Source organism: Aplidium turbinatum, chromosome 12 (genome assembly GCF_918807975.1).
Source record: "Aplidium turbinatum chromosome 12, kaAplTurb1.1, whole genome shotgun sequence".
NCBI lineage: Eukaryota > Metazoa > Chordata > Ascidiacea > Aplousobranchia > Polyclinidae > Aplidium > Aplidium turbinatum.
The window spans coordinates 9937197-9957081 of NC_137483.1; the positions used below are offsets into that span (position 1 = coordinate 9937197).

The following is a 19885-nucleotide window of genomic DNA, read 5'->3' on the forward strand; positions in this document are numbered from 1 at the left end:
CTTTACTGCTTATAGGAGCTCGTTACTTTACTCCAAAGGAGTAGGCTACGTTTTCTCAATTGAGAACCCACGCAAAACATTGTCTCTACACAAAAATGCACATTTTGAAACGTATAGGATGCAATACAGAGATATTGAAGCGATTTTAGTATAAAAGTACGCGAATAAGCTCATATTTATGAATGTGCGTATGCGGAAAGCACGAAAACAGCTCGTAGGCTACCATTATTTTAATCTCAGTCACCGGGCCTGCGTCAGTGATTCAAAGCCTCTCTAAGTATGCGAAACTGCCAGGATAAAGCTCTGCAAGAAGCTTTCCCAGTCCGAGGATAAAGATTCAATCAATCAATCAACGTCACGGGCTATCTTAGCCCAGTGCTAATTAATCGCTAATAACCGGAGCTGTGAAAATCACAGAACCAAAATATTTTACAAGGTAATAGCCATGTGTATTGTGCATATAGAGATTAAATTTTTATTCAACAAATTTATTGAAATAAACTGTTTGAGATGAAAAAACATCGGAAAGTCGGTTTTTATTATAATTTCCCAAAAATAGCTTCAAAATTGAAATTTTTGAATTATAGCTAAACTAAACAAAAAATTACTTGTGCTCATTAATATAAGGCATTTTTGAACGTTTCTACATTTCAAAAGAATTGCACTACCATTTATATTGCACTAACCTTCACATAACTACCATTGCACGAAAATCTCTATTCAAGTGAGACGAAATGCTTATTGTGAAGGGCAGGAAGGTAGCAAAATGACCAGATTAGGTTCAGAAAATGCACAAAGAACAAAAACTAAAAGTCAGGAAATTTTACATTTCTAGCATATTTCCTTCTGTGAAATATTTCACTAACAGAGTGGGACGTCCTCATAAAACACGTGTCGCTACAGATAAGGTTAATCGAATAACTTAGTAATATCTGAATACCGGTTCCTGGAACGAATGAAATAGTAGCCTGCATAATAAATGTTAAATTTATAAAAATGTTTGTTAATAACTTTGTGTGCCAACATTTTTGGAGTCTCCCAGGCTACAAGTCAGCAGTTGTGAACCGAGCAAATGACAACTGAGCTAGCGACATTTCAACAAGTGGCGGAAGTTTGGCAAATGATGAAACTGAGCAAGAGCAAGTAATAACTGAGCAAGCCAAAACTTGGCACGGCACAAGTCAGCAAATTAAGTTTAACAAACGATTACCAAGCAAGTTCGATACTAGTTGAAAATAGCATTTGCTGGCTTGGTAGCTGAAATGTACTTACTGAGTTGTAGCATGTCTAGTGTTTTGACCAGCACATCTTTGTGTATATTAGACGTTTGTGCCATCTGATTGAAATTGTAAGTAAATGTAGGGTATAACCTACTCGTACTATAGTTCAGCCCAAGGCGACCTACTGTATAGTATCGCTATGGTTAAACCAGGAGATGGTTGAACCTAAAGTCGGTTGAACGCTACGAATGAAGATGAGATGAACGCTAAGAATAAGCTTCTTGCGCCAAAATCATAAATCATTTTTCAGGTATCATAGCTGAGATAACCATCAATGTGTGGGTTACACTGTACAATGATCGTCAGACGAGACAACTCAACAAGGGCTTTAATTTAGCAAGTACAGTTTAGTTAGGCCTACCAAGTCAGCAAATGAGACTTACTTGCTCAGTTCGGACTTGCTTGGTCATCGCTTGCTAAACTGAATTTGCTGAATTGTGAGATGCCAAGGTCAGTGATAGCCAGTTCAGATGTTACTTGCCCAACTTGCCTATAATACACAGTTGTAGCAACAGAGTTGCCCAAGGAAGGAACTGCCCCCCTAAAATTTTTATTTTGCCCTCCGAAATATGTTGATGTTCAAATGCTTCAATGCTGACAGTTTTAAATCTTTGTAAAACTAAACAGTAAATGTATTTTGCATGGGATATAAAGCAGTGAATCTGCAGCCCAATATATGTTATTGAAATTTAACGTTTTGTCCACTACTATCTATGTACAATACGGAAACAAAATAAAAAAAACAAAATGTGAATGATGGACAAACACAACCCTAACCCAAGATAAATGGCTCCACACTCTAGAGTCCTTCCCCCCGACATCCAAAGCATTTCCCAATCCCACCCTGAAACCCCAATTGGAGCTATATACTCAGGTTGGGAGAGTGAAACTCTCCAAACAGCCGCTGCAGAAAACAACGACATAGCTCAGAGATGGCGAGGTCACCAATCTTAGGTTGATACTTCACGCTACGCAAGACCGATGTTCATAAGGATGTTACAATGATTAAATGATTGTAGGCCTAATATATTTTTATGGATCAAACATTTGCGTTTTATTGATGGCCGGTCCGCCAAATAATGCCTGCCGTAAACTGGTCCGCAGTGCGAAAAGGGTTGCCAACCCTTGGACTATAGGCTACACTTATGCTTGAAACACCACAGAAACCATAGTGTCCTTTAGAACGGTTTCTGCGTTGTTGTGTGAATCAGAATATATCTTCCTCCGAATCAGGGGGCACATATTCATTTCCTGATGATTTTTCGCTGTCACTGTTGTCAGTATCACTGGTATTTTGTTGATTAAGCTCAGCTTAAAGTATTTGAAACACATTTCTGTCGGCCATTTTTAAACTTCTTTTAAATTCAAAAATAAACTAACAAATAGCACCTACCTTATTGAGATCCACTGTACAAATGCAATGTAACTTACATTGATTATAATTCTAAAGTTTATTCTAAACTACAACCGGCCTCCGAGGCCCTATAAATTACAGTTTGAGGTGTACTTTTGTTTTTAGCCAACAATTTTTTTTTACTTATTAATCCTTACACTCCGGTTTTAAGTTTTGCAAACGACTCTATTTTATGCATTTCTGGAGCAACAGCTCTAAAAACCAAAAAAAAAAAATTAAAAGAATTTTCTCTCTCACCGGGCCTCCCAGGCCCGTAATTACTGTTTAGGGGTTAAATAAGGCTACAATCGGCTGCCGAGAAATAGCTGATGAAAGTTGCAAATGCTTTGCCGCAGCGCAGATTTAAATGCAGCCTTGGAATGGCTGCGAAATTTTGGATATTTCTTTTTGATTTGAGCTGGGCGCTTTAGCAGACTATAGCTTGTATTTTTCATGGCTCTTTGCCCGTTGGTGATGAGGTGACGTGTTGCATACAGAAAAAAGGCAGTTGCAGTGAAGTATATCAGGGAAAAGAATAAATATTTAATCATTACTGCATAGCATCAGTGAGCTTTGCGTTGATCTCGAATTTATGTTTGGCAACTGAAGCTCAAAAGTGAATGGACGGGAAAGTAAAGGGGTCAAACTTTGTGTCCAGGACCGTGGACTACCATCTTGCCCTTTTGGCCCCGGCCGGAGGAGGTTAATATGGCTTTGTTCGTGTCTATCTTCACGCGCAGCCGAGCCATAAGTGTCAAACCGATGCTGCTGCTGGGAGTAGAGGGAAAGTTAGATAGTGAGGTTGTTTAATTTTAGATATTACAATTTAAATACATAATGAACAAATAACTGCAGGAAAGGAGGTCAGTATCATTGTCACAAATACAAATACGCAAATATATTCTTTAACTGCAGACAGGTTATCACTGTTTTGACCTTTAGGTCTCTTCAGTGCAATGGTGATTTCCATACTTGAATCCAAGCATCCGGGGAGAAGATAAGATTCTCATTATACTAAGCATTCAGTTCTAACGAGAGCAGGGTGGCGAGTTCTTTTGTCTGGCCGCCTTTTCTTCAGTAACTACGCCCACCTAATTCATTATACCCTGGGTAGAGGGGAGCGATGTTTTCTACAACTAGCTTAAGCCTGGAGTCGAACCAGGATTGCATGATTGGAAAGCGAAGGCCTGAACGACTGCACCATCCCACCCTTAGATTTAGTGCAGTGAATGTACATTAAACATAATGTCTTATAACTATTATAAGTTAACTTAGCGTGGTGATTTTCCATTTGTGGTATGCAATAAATCACAATTCGTACTGTCACACACCAGTGGCGTACGCAGGAATTTTTACCTGGGAGGGGTTGAAAAAAAAATCATGAGACCATTCAAATCGTAGCCTACATTTAGTTCACGGCTGAAACGAAAGTGAGCCCATGACAGGTCACTAAACGTACACTTGTCATTGTGCTGATGAATATAGGACTACAAAATGGTCGAGAAAGCTTGACGAACATTAGCGTACGTTTTTTGTTTTGTTAACAATTTGCTAGTTAATGCGAATATGCGATGCAAATTGTGAATGCAATCCACTGTCGATTCAGAATTTGGCCGGTGTTTCCTGTGAAGTACGAAGACGTTTTTCATTAGAGTTACGTCAAGATTGCATTTTGTAGCAAAAAACAATTTGAAATGGTCGTTCGTTGCAGTGATTCGCTTTTACTTTGCGATAAAAAAAGATGGGTTAAAGATGATAAAAATCTCTACAAACCTTGCAATTAATTATTTAACAAACAAAACAGAGTTTTGAAATAGGTTGTGTCTTGTTTGAAACACCCCTGAGTGAAAGCAGTCAGTTTATCTGAAAATAAACATTTTTTAAACAATCCCACGCATTTTTGTCTTGACGCTATTTACCATGTAACCTACGATTCTCATGCATTGGCATTTCATTTTCTTTTTCAGCGCATAACGAACCAAATTGCTGAGATCTCAAAATCAAAGATAATAAAAGAATTTTCCGTCAAAATGAAACAAAAGATTGTTTTAAAAATGTTTCAACGTAACATTAAAGTTGTTCACGCAAGGACCTAGGAGATGTCCAATCAAACGGTGGAAACTGTCGCCTACTAAAAAACAGGCTAGCTATCAGCAAACAACCGACCGGTTATTCAAGCTGTTTAGCTTCAAGCAGCCGTGCTGAACTCACAAACAACAAAAGCAAGCGAAATATTTTGAAATTTCGATGCCAGCTACTCAATTTTTCACTTTTTTGTTTCATCGCTGATAGTTTCTTGGCTATAATTGCTGTAACACCAATACGTGTTCACAAAACTTGATTTACATAAAAACTAAGAAATATAGAAGATGGCGCATTTAAATAAAGCCATGATAAGCCATGAACAATACAAAAATTGCAAACATCAAGCTCAATGGGGACGTTTAACCTCCAAAACCCATGCGCAATGCAACAACAGTAAGATGTCTACTAGCAAATTGCTTAATTGGAACGAACCAAGAAAATTATATATATCACTGCTAATTTAATAAACGTTTACAAGAAGCACCAATGAACTTTGCGGTTTTCTAATCAAAGTGCTTCTTGTATAAGAAGACACATACAAAGTTGATAAAAGGAACTAAGATATGCTGATTTATGTATTACGGTACTTTATTATTTATTTGGTAGCATAGATGGACTAGCTTTGTTGGTTTGGGTTAGTCACACCAACATATAATATACAAAATATAAGCAAAACCAAAACTAAACTCAAACAACAAATTGTTATTTTTGCATTGATTCAACGTCTGCACACGTTGAATCAATGCAAAAATAACGAATCTTGCTGTCTGGGAATAAATACAAAACGATAAGGTTATGGACCCAGACAGCAAAATCCGTCGTTTTTTACTGTCTGGGAAGGATCTGGTAGGAGACAGACAAAAGTGACACGGAAATGTTGGTTTGTTACTGATAATCTTGCGCAATATCGTGTTGTTGCATATTGCACCAGGGACGGATGCAATAAGTTGCCTTAGACTAGATTTTAATAAAACTCGATGAGTTGGTCCGTATTAATCCATTCTTGTAAATTCACGATGAACAAAGTAGCTTCGATCCGCCACTGTGTTGAACTAGCTGTTTATTAACACTTCGTGGCGTAAATGTGTGCAGAGTATAGGCTTGGACGTTTAACAAAGGCAATGATTTTAATAAAATATAGTTTGTTTTTGTTCATGTTGTCTGCGACCTTATCAACACAAAGTACCACTACCGACCCAGGTAAGTGGATCAATGGATTTGAAGTTCTTATCTGAATTTACCTGTTTAAAACTAAAAGCTTATAAAACGTGTGATATTATGCACAGGCTGATAACAATGCATGAAGCATTTTTACAAGTCTCTCAAGGTGTCAACTTGTAGACAAATATTTAATTTGTTTCAGTATTTTGCTTCATTTTAGTAACTTGAGTTGAAATTACACCAAAAATTGACCTTTTAAAATACTACATAATTTTTTGTCCATAAGTTAGCTTGTAATTTTCTTTCTCTGGACAAAAAAGACAATAATTATGTAGAGTGGGCACAGGGTTGCATTTGATAAAAACATGATTGAAAATGTCGTCCTTTCATTGTGCCTTTAAAGTTCAACCCCAGTTGTCATTATTTGCAGTTCGATGCAAATGAGTGAATTTTAATTTCGTCAACATAGGCTATTGAAAAACAGTAAAGTTGGAAATAGGAAATAGTTATAAATTTAACGAAAGTTTCACCTTTTAGTGATATTCAATATATTTTGGCTTTAAATTCTAAAAATTGTTTAACAAACGTTACCTATGAAGGCAAGAAACAAAAACTGTGATTTAAATCTGAAAGCAAGTTATTTGACTGATGATGTATTGGCAAGCAAACACGCTTTCGAATGTCAATTAATCATTTGTAATTTCTTTTGATCAAAACCATGACAGGAAACAAAAGGATTTGATTCGTGCAAGGTTGTCTTGACAGCACGAAGGAAAGAGCAAATATTCTTACAGATTCGTTAATAATGCTTGTCATGGTCTACTCTTGATGACGTAGCTCACTGGCTGAACATCCTTGTCTTTGCAAGTGTTTGAAAATGATAACTTTATGGTTTTAATTAATTGTCGCTCTACAACAGCTAAGATCTTTTAACGACTTGAAAATGATTAAACATAGAACAACCATCTGTAATTTGCATAAGGCAAGCTTTAGCAACTTTTCTTTACAGCTTCAAACGGTTTCCAAAATGAACAAGACCGATACAGCAAGATATTTTTGAGTTATTTCCAGCAATTTTATAATGCAACCTTTTCCTTTTTTAAATGCAGCTCTTTCCAAGCATTGTGCCTAAAAGCAAAAGTAATAAAGAAAATGTTTTGACTTAATAGCAATCAGGTTCAGATGAACTTGTATTTGGATCTTCAACAAAAACTTGCTTTACTTGTAAAAAGTTTTCCTGTAATGTCGTGGCGAATATTTATTGCCTCAGTGGCGATTGCATTGGCCAGTAAACTTAAAGCAAGTATCCAATAACAGAGATAATTAATCAAATAATAGCATACTGGTGATGGCTTGCTGTATTCTGTCACCTGTAAACAAAATTTTGAATCTCGTTTCTTGCATGACAATGTTCGTCATGCAATTGAAAAATATCAGCTAGGCTACTTATGTGCTTTGTGAATGCGATATTGTAAAGATTCGGTCGGGCAATTTAATTACTGCAGAAAAAACGTGGTTTTGAATTTCGTCTTTTCAGAAACATGATAGTGCATCTTGCAATGCTTTGATCTTTTTTATCAAACAGTCATTTTTCTTTTTGTGACTGGTTTTAGCAGGATGTTGTTGACAGGGTCGTTTTCAAACGATAATCGTAGCTCGGCACTAATGAAAAGGCCTGGTTTCAATCTATGCAAAATGCAACACTTTTGAACAAAACTAAAGTCAAAGAAAATAAGGAATTATTTTTAAAATTATTAATTAAGAATGAATTATTAATTAACGCCATATTTGCTTTAACAAAAAAAACAAAATAAAACCCTTGAATAGATGAAAAAGCACTACTTCGAAATAACAGGTTTGTTTTGAAATGCGGCGTTGTGGAGTTTTCTTTAGTTGCAGGTTCCTAAAAAGATTTCAAGCTTCTATAATCAAAAATATACCTTTCATTACCCTTGTCGACAGTGCTAGCTGTCAATATGCAGCATATTCGGCAATGCACGAGGTCTTTATAATGTAAAAGTCCTATTCTACCCAGGATTGAAATACATTTTTCAAGAGTGCAAAAGTGCAGCCTTATTTTTTTTGAGCTCTAACAAAATAACATGAATTTACTGGTTTTATTGGTTTGCATTGGTCATACCAAATAATTGAATATATGGAGTTACAACGTCATAATGAAGACTGACAATACAAAATTTCATGATACGACGTGAGCTATTAAATATTGAACTTGTATAAGAGTTTACTTTTTTGATTTCAAATATCTATAAAGTGCTGGACGGACTAAAAATAGCTAGGTCCTTAGACGACAATGATCTCTCACCCGGGGGTACGAAAGCCGATTAATACGCCCTGTTGTGTGGGGATGTGATCTGTTGAATATCTGACTTCTATAGCACTATTTTCATATTAGTTTTTTATTATTCATATTAATTTTCATGACATCAGCAAATTCCAGAACTCGTTTGTCAGACTAAAATGAGTCGGGCTTTAGACGGCGGTGACCCCCCGACACTAGAGTACGGTCTGGGGGGTCAGCATCGTCGCCACTTATTAATTTGTGCGTGGAGTCTGTGACTTTGCACACGCAGCTATATCATGGTCTACAAATCAATTGATATTGGGATCATAATTATAAGGATAAGTGTTCGATTCTCTGTCCTTTTTTTTCTTTGCCTCGCTTGGCAAGAAATGTAACATTCACCTGGTAAACTCGGTAGCACGAAGAAGATTGTTCAATGGGCCACGTTAAGCTGTCTAGGCTTGGCCTTTGTGCTCACAAGCATCAAAATAATGATGTTATAGTTCATTTATTACCGCCCTACAATTGCAAAGATCTTTTAGCGACAGGGCTCAGTTTTAATTTTGTATTAGATTTAGCTTATCATTACCCGATTTGTCCTCACTGCGTTATGCAAGAAAGAATCCAATCGCTACTGTTTTTAAAATCTTTGGTATGACCCGACCAGGAATCGATCTAAGATCTACCAGCAGTCCAGCAGCATAGCCGAAGGCGATACCACTCAGCCACTGAGCAGGTGCTCACAAGCATAAACATGCGGTTGAACAAACTTAAGCTTTCTTGCCACCAGAGGCGCAACTTCAGGTCGTGCCTTTGTGGCAAAAAGAACTAGAAGATGTTTATTGGCTATACAGTATAGTTCTGATGTAGATACCGATTTTTGAACGCAAAAGTTACGTAAAAGATACTAATTTTCTACTATATACTTGCCTTGAGATGGACACAATTTGCTTCAATGCTCTTTGCTCAGGTATAACTCTGCAACCCTGCACACCACATTTATTCATTTGCACCACAACAACTGTCCGTCAGGCAGAACTGCTAATCAGAAGAGGTCGTGGATAGATAAAACTCATTTGTAAAATAACAATTTTGCGTTTGCAGAAAAATGCTTTACATCTGAGCCCTTCATTTGCTCGTCCGGAGAGCGTATCCACCGGAACAACTTTTGCGACTTTGAAAGTCACTGCAGGTAACTAACCACGTCCGATATATGTGTTTACAAAGAGAAGCTATGTTCTAATTAACAATATAATTTGTTAGTTTTTAAACCCATGTTGCATCCCAATGATTTAGCCTAACTGAAAAAGTGTGTTAGCTTTTTGTGAACTATTTATTTGAAAAACTACATAATTATGAACATTCGGTCAAGTTTATTAGATTTTGAACAGCCTGTCGTAGAATGCTGTCTTATCAATACATACCCTTAAACGTTCAACAAATATTTGGACAAGTTTTCTTCAATTGTTTTTACTGTTCTGATATATACGGTCGTACCAGCGCAACTATAAAGGCCCTACAGACTATACGAAGTATACGGAATGGAAAACGGAAAATAAGTTACAGTTTTCTGTTTGTACAAGTACAGTATGTGGAAAAGGTTGACACAAACGGTCAGTTGCTTTTTTCCACACCACATGCGCTGCAATGTACATTATGGACATCTTCCTGGGTGTGGAACGGAGTTGGAACAATTACATGTTTGTTAGTTCAATCACATGTAGGCTACAATTACACCATCAAAGTGTTTAACTACAGTAGCCTACATTACAAACACATTGTTCCGAAATTTTCAAATTACAATTACTTTCAAATGTAATTAATTACACTTTTCAATTACAATTATCAAACGTTTCAACATTTATGTTTATTGATGATCTTTGACGGTTTAATTTTATCTAAAACGATTAGAATTGCAGTTCACAAAGATTATGTTGCAATGTAGAGAGGTCCCTTTTGAGCACCCAAGTATCGGCTCAACAAACGTACTGATATCATGCCTGCAACTTACCAAATGTAATTGTAAATTGGACCAAATTCTTTGAAATTGCAATTACACAACAACAAAAATTACAACTACATGAAAATGTGTAGGCCAATTAATTACTTTCAAGTACAATGGTGATTGATCCAACTTGGGTGTGGACAAAAACCTCATTTAGCCTACAAGATGTGGTCGAATCTGCTGTAAGTTTGAGACGCATAGCAAAAAAATTCAATTTTAATGAGTCGCACGAATCAAAAATTCTAATTAATTTGCAATGAAGAATACTGTATAGAATTTTATATCTTTTTATTGTGCGACCCCATTTAAGAAATCAATTTTTCTATGCCACCACTTGTTGTACACTGTACAGTTTACAATGTAAACTACGCAATGTAAGTCCACTTTTAATTTGTTTGGCGATAATAAAATTACGATTTGCAATCCAGAGTGAAATTTCAGCTTGTTGAAGTGTTGTTGTCTGTGAATTATTCCACCCACTAGATCAGGGGTCACCAAACTTTTTTGTCTGAGGGCCGGATTGCTGCGAAATTAACAGCTGCGGCCAGATGCAAATTGTGAAAGAATATGCAACTATTTAGAATCTCCATTGACTGGAATTGAGCACAATAAACAACAAAGTCAGTGGTGGAATAGCAAAGTTGTGATGAAAATCGAAAGGTTGCTGGAAAAGCTATCCCCTGCTGTGATACACTACAGGGCATCGTGCTCTTGAAAAAGCATTACATCTTTCCAAATTTGGCCTAGGCTGTCTCCATTTGTGGTGGCCTAATGATAAAAACAGAACACCAACATGTAGGCTGCCTGGTGGAAAAATGTACAAAAAGTTTGATAACTTTTTTCCTTAAACAGTTGTAGTGCAGCAGTGCAGCTGTTATTTCCGCAGCACGTGGCGGGCAGATGAAATCAGTTTGCGGGCCGGTTCCGGCCCGCGGGCCGTAGTTTGATGGCCTCTGCACTAGATGCACTGAATGCCGCTGCGGAGAGCAATTCTTGAAATGCGTTGCTCAAACGCAGAGCGATGCAATATACGCAGAAAGCTATTTATGATAAATCGTAATTTCTGTTAATTGCCCAAGCTGCTCAACAACTAAATTGACCAACGAATTTCTTAGAAGTTCACTGAGCGTATGAACAAGCCCCCAAGAGTTGCAGTTTAGCCATCCTTGACATGTACCAATGCAGAAGGCTGTTTTAACTCAATGTTGCCAAAACCTGTCGAATAAGTTTCCTCACAGCCGCTTCGCATGAAAATTTTCTTTCGTCTGCCGTAATCATTTTGTAGTCAATAACAGCATTTGTTTCTGCAGCGACGGTAAAGATGAAATAATCCATAACAAAACTATTCACACTGACGACGACGGTTTCAAATGCCCTACCAAGCATATTAATGACACTCATTTCCAATTTTGCTTGTTACCGAATGAACATAAATGCGACGGCGTTTTGGACTGCCTGTTCGGTAAGATAACTAGAAGCGCTCAACAATTAAAGTGTTTTGTAAATTTTTATTTTTTTGCCTTTATTGTAAGTTACGTTTGTTTGTTGAGGTCTTAACTTTTTTCCAGCCTAAATCATAGCTTTGGCTAAGAGTCTACGATTTGTAGCCTACGAGGCATTTTATTGATTTTCTGTGACCATTTTTCGGAACAATTTAGTAGCAATTTATTACTGTATTTGTGTACGTCTATCAATTCACTTAGCAAAGTCTGGTCACGTTGATTAAATTTTTCCTCCTTTCAACTCATTTTTAAATTCTTTCATTACGCGTTTGGATCGGTTAGTCTTTTGTTTTAAATCATTGATGAATGCATTTGATTGAATTTTGATGAATGCGAAACAGCAGTACTGACTCATTTAACTACAGAAACGTACACCACTGATGGGTACCAGACCTGTTCCTAGCTTTCAACCCACGATAGAACTAATTTCTGATTTCACGAAGAAAATTGTTGTGAAATTTTGTTATGAATATTGCATAAAAGAGGTCAAGCCCATTGTGTAAAATTGGTGAAGTTTGAACAATGTTCATTGCTGCCTCAAAGCCATTGAAACTTTCACTCGAAACAGAATAATTTTAGAAGAAAAGTTTTAGTTTTTCAGTAACTCCATATCTTCTGAATGACCTCATTTGCATGTTTCTTAAGCTGAAACGTCGGATTGCTAACCTAAATAGTTTTTCCTTTTTGAAAATTTACTTTGACAAAGTTTATTTTTCCCACAGAAATAATAAGTAGTAATGTTTTTACGGGCTGCTCTGTTTTTTTTTTCACATCGCCATGTTGCATGAACTTATAGGTTGGGATGAATGCGATTGCAACACAACAATACGTTGTAAGAAAACGTACGATACTGATCCTGAAGTTTGTATTCCACGAAGTCACTTTTGCGATGGTTCACGGGATTGCCCCTTGGGAGAGGATGAGATAACACCCAGGTAAAAACAATAATAATAACGGCTCACACATGCATATGGCAATACCAAGGGTATTTATGCTATAACGTCTGAAGAGTTTAAATCGATGTAAAGAGCACTGATTTGTTAGCTGTGTCAGACCATTTCTATTAAACTATTTTCGATCTTCTTCTTGCGTTTGAGGCCGCCACAGATTACGTTGTTACATCCAGGCGCAGCAGCCAATGGATTGTGTATTCATCGAGCGTTGTTAGGTCCACATGTCTATCTTGTGGTCGGTATACAGGACATTGATAGATAATGTGGTGTCATTGATAGATCGATAAGATCTCAATTTGGTTTCTTGTCAAGCTCGACAGAACCTAACATCCCGTTGCCTGCTTCTTAATGCCAATCAAAATATTGCAACAAGCCAGTGTTTGTGCAAAAACAACAGCAATGGAAATTATCTGATGTTGCTTTCCTAGCCCTGGTGTATCAGGTTTCCAATGTCCAGTAACCAAATTACGCCATACATCTTCTTGTATGCTCCCGACGGAATTCTTATGTGATGGGATATCAGACTGCGACAATGGAATAGACGAATGCTTCTGCAATTCCACGGAATCAAACACAACTAGTTAGTACAACACTAAAGTTTTATCATCAATTTTGATTTTTGCCCATATCAGTTTATCAAAGCATAGCATACGCTAGAGCCAAACTAAGCTCTTACTAGTGGCATATAAAATGGAGGGCACTGGGTCATGACTTTCTCTTAAAAATTTGTTTAAATTAACGTTTTGGCTGGATTGGGATAGCAGCATTCGAAAAAAATTCTAAATCTTCTCAAAACATAATAAAATCTGCAATCATGGCCCAGTACCCATCCATTGTCCAATAACTAACTGTTCTATGTGAATCGCTAGTTGGTTTATACCTGAGCTGCTTGAGTAGCTATACGCTGTAAAGTATTTTCCCAATAAAACTGGCCCTATAAATTTGGAGTTTTCAAACCTGGCCAGTGGCCACTTTGCAATTTTAGCACAGTATTGCCATTTGTCAAATTTCATTATAAAATTAACTGTTTAAATTTTATGTCAAAAGTTTTAAAAAATGTAGAAATATTTTTGGTTTAGTTCTAATGGTAATATTAATGTATTTTTTGATATGCTTATTTTGATTGATTTAATCTTTATCCTCGGAATGGGAAAGCTTCTTTGAGAGCTTAATTCTAGCAGTTTTGCATACTTGTACATAGTTTGGACCACTGATGCAGGCCCGGTCGCAAAATTTTTTTCCCACAAACTTTTCGTTACTTCGCATAGAGTTTTTGTTTATACCGTGTGAATGCAAACATTTTTCGTTGGCGTGTTTGGTTCATTGGTTTCGTCTTTTGCCTAATGTTCGTGAGGACATCGGTTCGACGCCAATCGAGGTTAATCTTTTTTCGTTTACGTGAATTATTGCGGTGCACAAAAACTTTTCAAAAAAAGTAAGGTTAGGTTTAATTCTCAGGGTTAGGGTTAATTCTTAATCAATTCGGAAAATCTAATCTTAATTTTGGACTAGTCACCAGAATCAATTTCTTTTCTCAACTTTTTCAAGCTTGACTAGACTAGGTGTCAGGCTACGTTTTTTTCAAGTTCAATGTTTAGATTTGGACCTGGAGGGCGAAAATCGGCTGCTGTGAGGGCGAAAATCGGTAAAAACAGTTACGCGTGCTGCGCGGTAACCAGTAATGGCTACACTTACAGAAATATGCAAATGAGACAAAAGTTCGTGAAAAAAGAAAATCACGGCCCAGTCATCGAGATTGACACGGTAGAGTTTCCGCTTATTGTTGAAGTGTTGTTACCAGGGAATTATTTTATCTACTAAATGGTGTGGAATGGAGAGCATTTCTGAAATGCGTTGCTCAAGCGCACACGCCGATAATTAATCGAAGCAGCGCCGCTTGATCTTGAGTCAGTCGCGCAACCACTAAACCAACAGGGCTGAAAAGTTTTGTATTTCTTTTACTTGAGAACGCATTTCAGTGAAATTCGGTCTTATTTTGTCTCGTGACGCATCAGAGCACAAATGACGTCATTACCAGATACTGGATTACCCATCAGCTCGATCTTTAAAAGACATTTTAGAAATAACTTAAGTAAATCATACAGATAACATGTGATGATAAAGAACTAATATAAGTTTATAAAACAATTAAAAAGTTTTGCGACATACAACAGCTATCAATTTTAGATTCAAGGGCGTAGTCAGGGAGGCAAAAAGGGAAATTGCTTCCTGTGTTACAGCATCGTTTGGCAGAGTTTTATTATTGATTTAGGCCAAAAGTAATCTCAAAATGCGTAATTTTTAGGTATTGTTTTCAGAATTTTCTGGGGAAGGCCCATCAGACTCCTATCCGGGTGCTCCGTCTTCGCCAACTCGTTGCTGGGGTCACTGACAGTGCAATAATACTGATTTTCTCCCTCCCCTGAAATCTTGTGCTGGCTACGCCCCTATTTAGATCTATCTACTGTACTGTGAAACATCTTGCAAAATATAGTGCTGAAACCATCAATCAATATGACTTTTTCTAAATTTGCATTTGATCAGACAAAATGGCTTCCTTGATAGCTCCAAAAACGTCCATGTGCATTCCTGCATAGCGCAAAAAATCTATCAACATTAGAAACTGACTGGAAAAAAGCTTGATCTGACGCATTGCCAATAAGGCATGGCATTGTCTCATGCTGGATATTATTAGCAAACGAGAGTAATCTACAAAACAATGAACGCCCCCCAACAGAAAATCCTGACGTGCTATGCCACTGGCTACTACTTGAGTTTTTTTTAGCTTTCTCGGTTTGTTGTTACGCATTGTAACAGATTATTATTGATATTTTTTTTTGTCAACTCATTGTTGCGACTTAGTGCAATGTTATGCTTTCAAAATCCTACACAATAAAAGCATAATTATTGAGTCATAGGCTACCCATAATCACCGTATTGCGTATTATCAACCGTATTGCGCAATATCAACCGTATTGCGCATTATCATTTGGTATTTAAGTTATTGTATGAAAGAAGACTAAAACGTATTGTATTCCTGGTGTAAATGGTGAAAGGAAACAAACTTGCGCCATTTTTCGTGCGACCTTTTTGTATACTGAAGACAGTTTTGTATGTTTGGTGTGAATCTCGTTTATGCCTTTTTATACGTTTGTCATTCGAAAGCGCTTAATGTATTTTTAAAGCAACATTCTAATACATGTTCATAACAAAATTTATTTCAAAAGTATACCTTCAAAATGCAACCAACTTTTCTGAAAAGTTATAATGATTTTAAGTAGAAAATGCGACCACCCATGATTGAATTTATTCATTGTGAAAATCTTTCCCTTTGGACCACGTAAGTTTCTTTGGGAGCATATCTCAACAAATTCTTATAGACCTACTTTTAAAGACCATAGCGCAGAGACTTATTTGAGGCACTGACGCAGGCCCCTTAGCGTTTTTTTTTCAGTGAACTTTCTGCATATTAATGGTAACTAAAGCCACTGCTGGTTACCTCGAAGTAATTATCTGGTTACCTCGAAGGTTACCAACGCGCTAACCACTTGGCAGCCGTGGCCGAGTGGTTAGCGCGTTGGGCTCGTAGTCGAGAGCCTGCATGTTCGACTCCAGCCACCCGCACTTGCTGTTGTTTCTCTGGGCAAGAAACTTTACGATAATTGCCTCTACCCAGTGATCGATTTCGAGTAATGGGTAGTACCAAATTTAAGTCATAAGTAGAGTAGACAACCGGAAACAGACATTGTCGTCGGCTGCAGCGTGGGTCAGGTGTATGTCGGAAGGCGTACACCGATGCATAGCGCTCAAGTCCGCTTTCCCGCAATGCAGGATAAAGATAAACAAACAAACAAACAAAAACAATTATACCTATTAGGCTATTGCCATTAAAAACTGTTGAACTGTGCTTCAAAAGTTTTAGAGCACTGAATAGAACACGATTCTCTAAAACTACAGTATTTTATGATTTGAGAATTACACATCTGTTTCATTTTGTTTCATTTTGATTCTTAAAATATGATGCCAGGGATGCATAGAACGCAGGGATTCTATGAATTCCTGTATGATGCACATACAAGCAGCCTAGTTGCATTTCTTGGTGGCTTATCTTCTTATCATGGCTGACTGGAAGCTCTTAATAAGAATTAGGTCAAATGCAAATAACCTGAATTGTTTACGTGGGAAAGTTCCAAAAACCATAGATATTTGCTGCATGCCTTTCTTCCATAAAAGCATTAGTAATATTCCTGTTTTATTGCAGCCATGCCACTGGAGCTTACGTGTGGTTAATATAAGTTTAATGCTTTAGTTAACAGCTTCTCGTCTCATTTTTCATAATATCTAGCTTGGGGGTGTAAAAATACAGGGCCTATTAGTCTGGTGATAAAAAGGGTTCAAACGAAGAAGCAAGAATACTGTGGCTTATTGGTCGTCCACTTAAGTGACGCAATGATTACGAAATCTACACAAAGTTCATATGCGCATTAGTTTGACACCGCTTAAAAGATTTGTGAGATTTGTGTAGCAAAATACCTGATGATTTAAAATAAGCATTTCAAACCAGTGACTTTAATATCTTTGTTCAATGGCTGATTTATGTTGTTTGGCCAGCTATGTATAGAAAGTTCGAGACCCAATTACCGAGACTGAAAGAGTAACGTTTTCCGCTTATGGTCGAAGTGCAGTTGTCAGCAAATTATTCTATCCACTAAGTGCCACTAAATAGAGAGCAGTTCTTGAAATCCGTTGCTGAAACTCACACCCCAAAAATCAAACCTGTACCGCGTGATCTATTTGTTTCTTTGCTCATAAAGTCGAGAATTTAACCAACTGTCCTAATGTGGTGGACAAAAAAGGTTTGAAAAAAAACTCCGGTTGTGAAGCTGCTTCGCAAAAGAAAACCTTGCTAAAATATCGCAAAATGTTATTTACCAAAGTTAATTTGATAAAGCAGCAAGGACGTTACCACTACGCTGCATTGCGTTATTATTTTGAGTTTATTTATTTAGTTATCACAACCTGTTTTTAAAATGATTTGTGGTATGTATTTCTTGAAAAGGCGTCGAAGTTGATTAATTTTATATTTTTATTTTCAGCTTTTATCAACGACCGCTGTTTTCGTTGCCTTGATGGATCACTGGTAATTCCAAACAAAAAACGCTGTGACAACGTGTTCCATTGCAAAGATCTATCTGACGAGTGCTTGTGTCCAGATAGCCCAGAAGATCAAAAGATACCTAATATTTGCAAACAGATAAGAAAAGGTAGTATACATGCATTTTCTAATGTTTAATTTAATAATCTCTAGAGCAGTGGTTTTCAACCAGGGTTCCGCGGAACCCTAAGGTTCCGCCAGTAAGTCTACGGGTTTCGCAAGTTTACATTCAAATCCGAGCGTCTATTTTATTATTATATACATATTGTTTAAATATAATCAAATATTGATTAGGTTTGCCACTATTAATAAGTTTGCTACACTTTAACACGTTCGCTGCGATCCCGAATTTTTGTTGTTTTCTTGTGGTGCGATTACCTTTAACTTTCTGCTTTCCCGTCAAATTTCGTCGACATGTTTTCTTCGCTTCAAGGAGTTCTCATTAATCAAACGATGTTTTTTGCATAAGGCAATTAAATTATTGAACAGGGGTTCCTCGAGCTTTTGGAATGTTTCATTGGGTTCCGTTCCACCAAAAAGGTTGAAAACCACTGCTCCAGAGTCTATCTAGAGGTAAAGTTTTTAACTTCAAAACTGTCTTTTCAATCAAGTCTTTATTTGAAAACCGGTCTTTTAGCCCTATATCCTCACATCTCCGGACAGCCACTTATCTGGTCCAAATCCGGTAAAGATTTGGGCAGATTTGTACTCGATCTAGGAAATATCTGGACCAGATAAAGTGGCTGTCTAAGTTCTGAGTCCTGACCTATGTGGAAGACGGAGGCAGAGTTATTGTTTTCATAAGTCTTAGGCAATAATACATAAATGGAGTAGACCACACTATAAGTTTGGCTACAAAACTTGAGTTCAGGAAATAAAAACTCATTTCATAATTTGTTGAAAATTGCTGTTGTTCAAGGTGAAGGAGTTTGTAAAAGTGGTGAGATACTTTGCAAGAAAGATGATTCAAGCGCCCCTGCTACATGTATCAATAAGACGAACGTGTGTGATGAAACGTACGATTGCCCTTTCCATGAAGATGAGTTGAATTGCGTTGCAAATGCCGCGGGAAACTTTAACTGCTCCGACGGGTTAACCTATATACCGATGGATCAACGGTGTGACAGTAAGTGTGGTTTTGAAACACATAAAGAGTGGCATTTTTTTTCTTAGCTTTAACTTATCTCACCAGAGAAAGTCGTATACTGTACAGTGTATAGTAGCATGATGATCGTTGTGGTGAAAAACAGATTCCATTTAGATGATTTAAATGAGCAGAAATTGTGATCAGAGTAGCTTAATTTCAATCAGCGCAAGTTAAAGATCAAACTGAAACTTCTAATTTTGCCACCAAGGCTTCTGGTTATTCGGCTACATGCATTTACAATGAGCAATGATTAGGTTTGTAGTATGCAGTTTATTTTGTTAGTTTTTTGTAAAAGAACGTAGACTATTCTTTTCATGATGTTTCTCGCGTTTGTGATGTGTATTGCACTGTAGATACCGGTGAACAATGCACCATATGACCTTCTCGTGGTCCCTCCCGTCAGTACCATATCTTTAAGAAAAAAGATATGCGAAGCAAAGCTTGTCACACTCGAGCAAACCAGGCCCAGGTTCAGCCCAGGGTGGATAGGGAAACGCCCTTCTCAGGGCGCGGCAGCTCCTCTGTCGAAAAGTACCGACAACCCACCGTACTGCAGCTGAACACCGAGGGCATTACGGCCAGCAAGCTCAGCATCATCGAGTATCTGGCCACAAAACATCAGGCCCTCGTTATTCTCCTCCAGGAGACCCACTGCACATCTGTAGATAAGTTGGTATTACCCAACTTCACACTCGCAGGCGCAACCATCAGCAGGAAACACGGCCTCGCCACGTTTGTCCATGAGCAACTGAGCTGGACGCCAATAGACCAGTCCAGTGCCCAATCGAAGATAGAGTGGTTATGCATAGACATATCAGGCTATCACATCATCAATGTCTATAAGCCACCACCCTCACGCTTAACACCAACAGCCATCCCAGTGTTCCCCCAACCCAGCCTCT

General features: G+C 37.5%; 1 protein-coding gene across 1 annotated transcript in view; it reads left to right on the forward strand.

The window, feature by feature from the left end:
- The first annotated feature begins 3381 nt into the window (after nt 1-3381).
- The window catches only part of LOC145780576 (uncharacterized), a 36870-nt gene continuing 20366 nt past the window's right edge, over nt 3382-19885 (forward strand). The window contains exons 1-6 of the mRNA XM_082592202.1: nt 3382-3474; nt 9326-9413; nt 12525-12663; nt 13110-13261; nt 17778-17945; nt 18756-18962. Coding sequence (XP_082448328.1) covers nt 3382-3474; nt 9326-9413; nt 12525-12663; nt 13110-13261; nt 17778-17945; nt 18756-18962 — 847 coding nt within the window. The remainder of the gene's footprint in view (nt 3475-9325; nt 9414-12524; nt 12664-13109; nt 13262-17777; nt 17946-18755; nt 18963-19885) is intronic.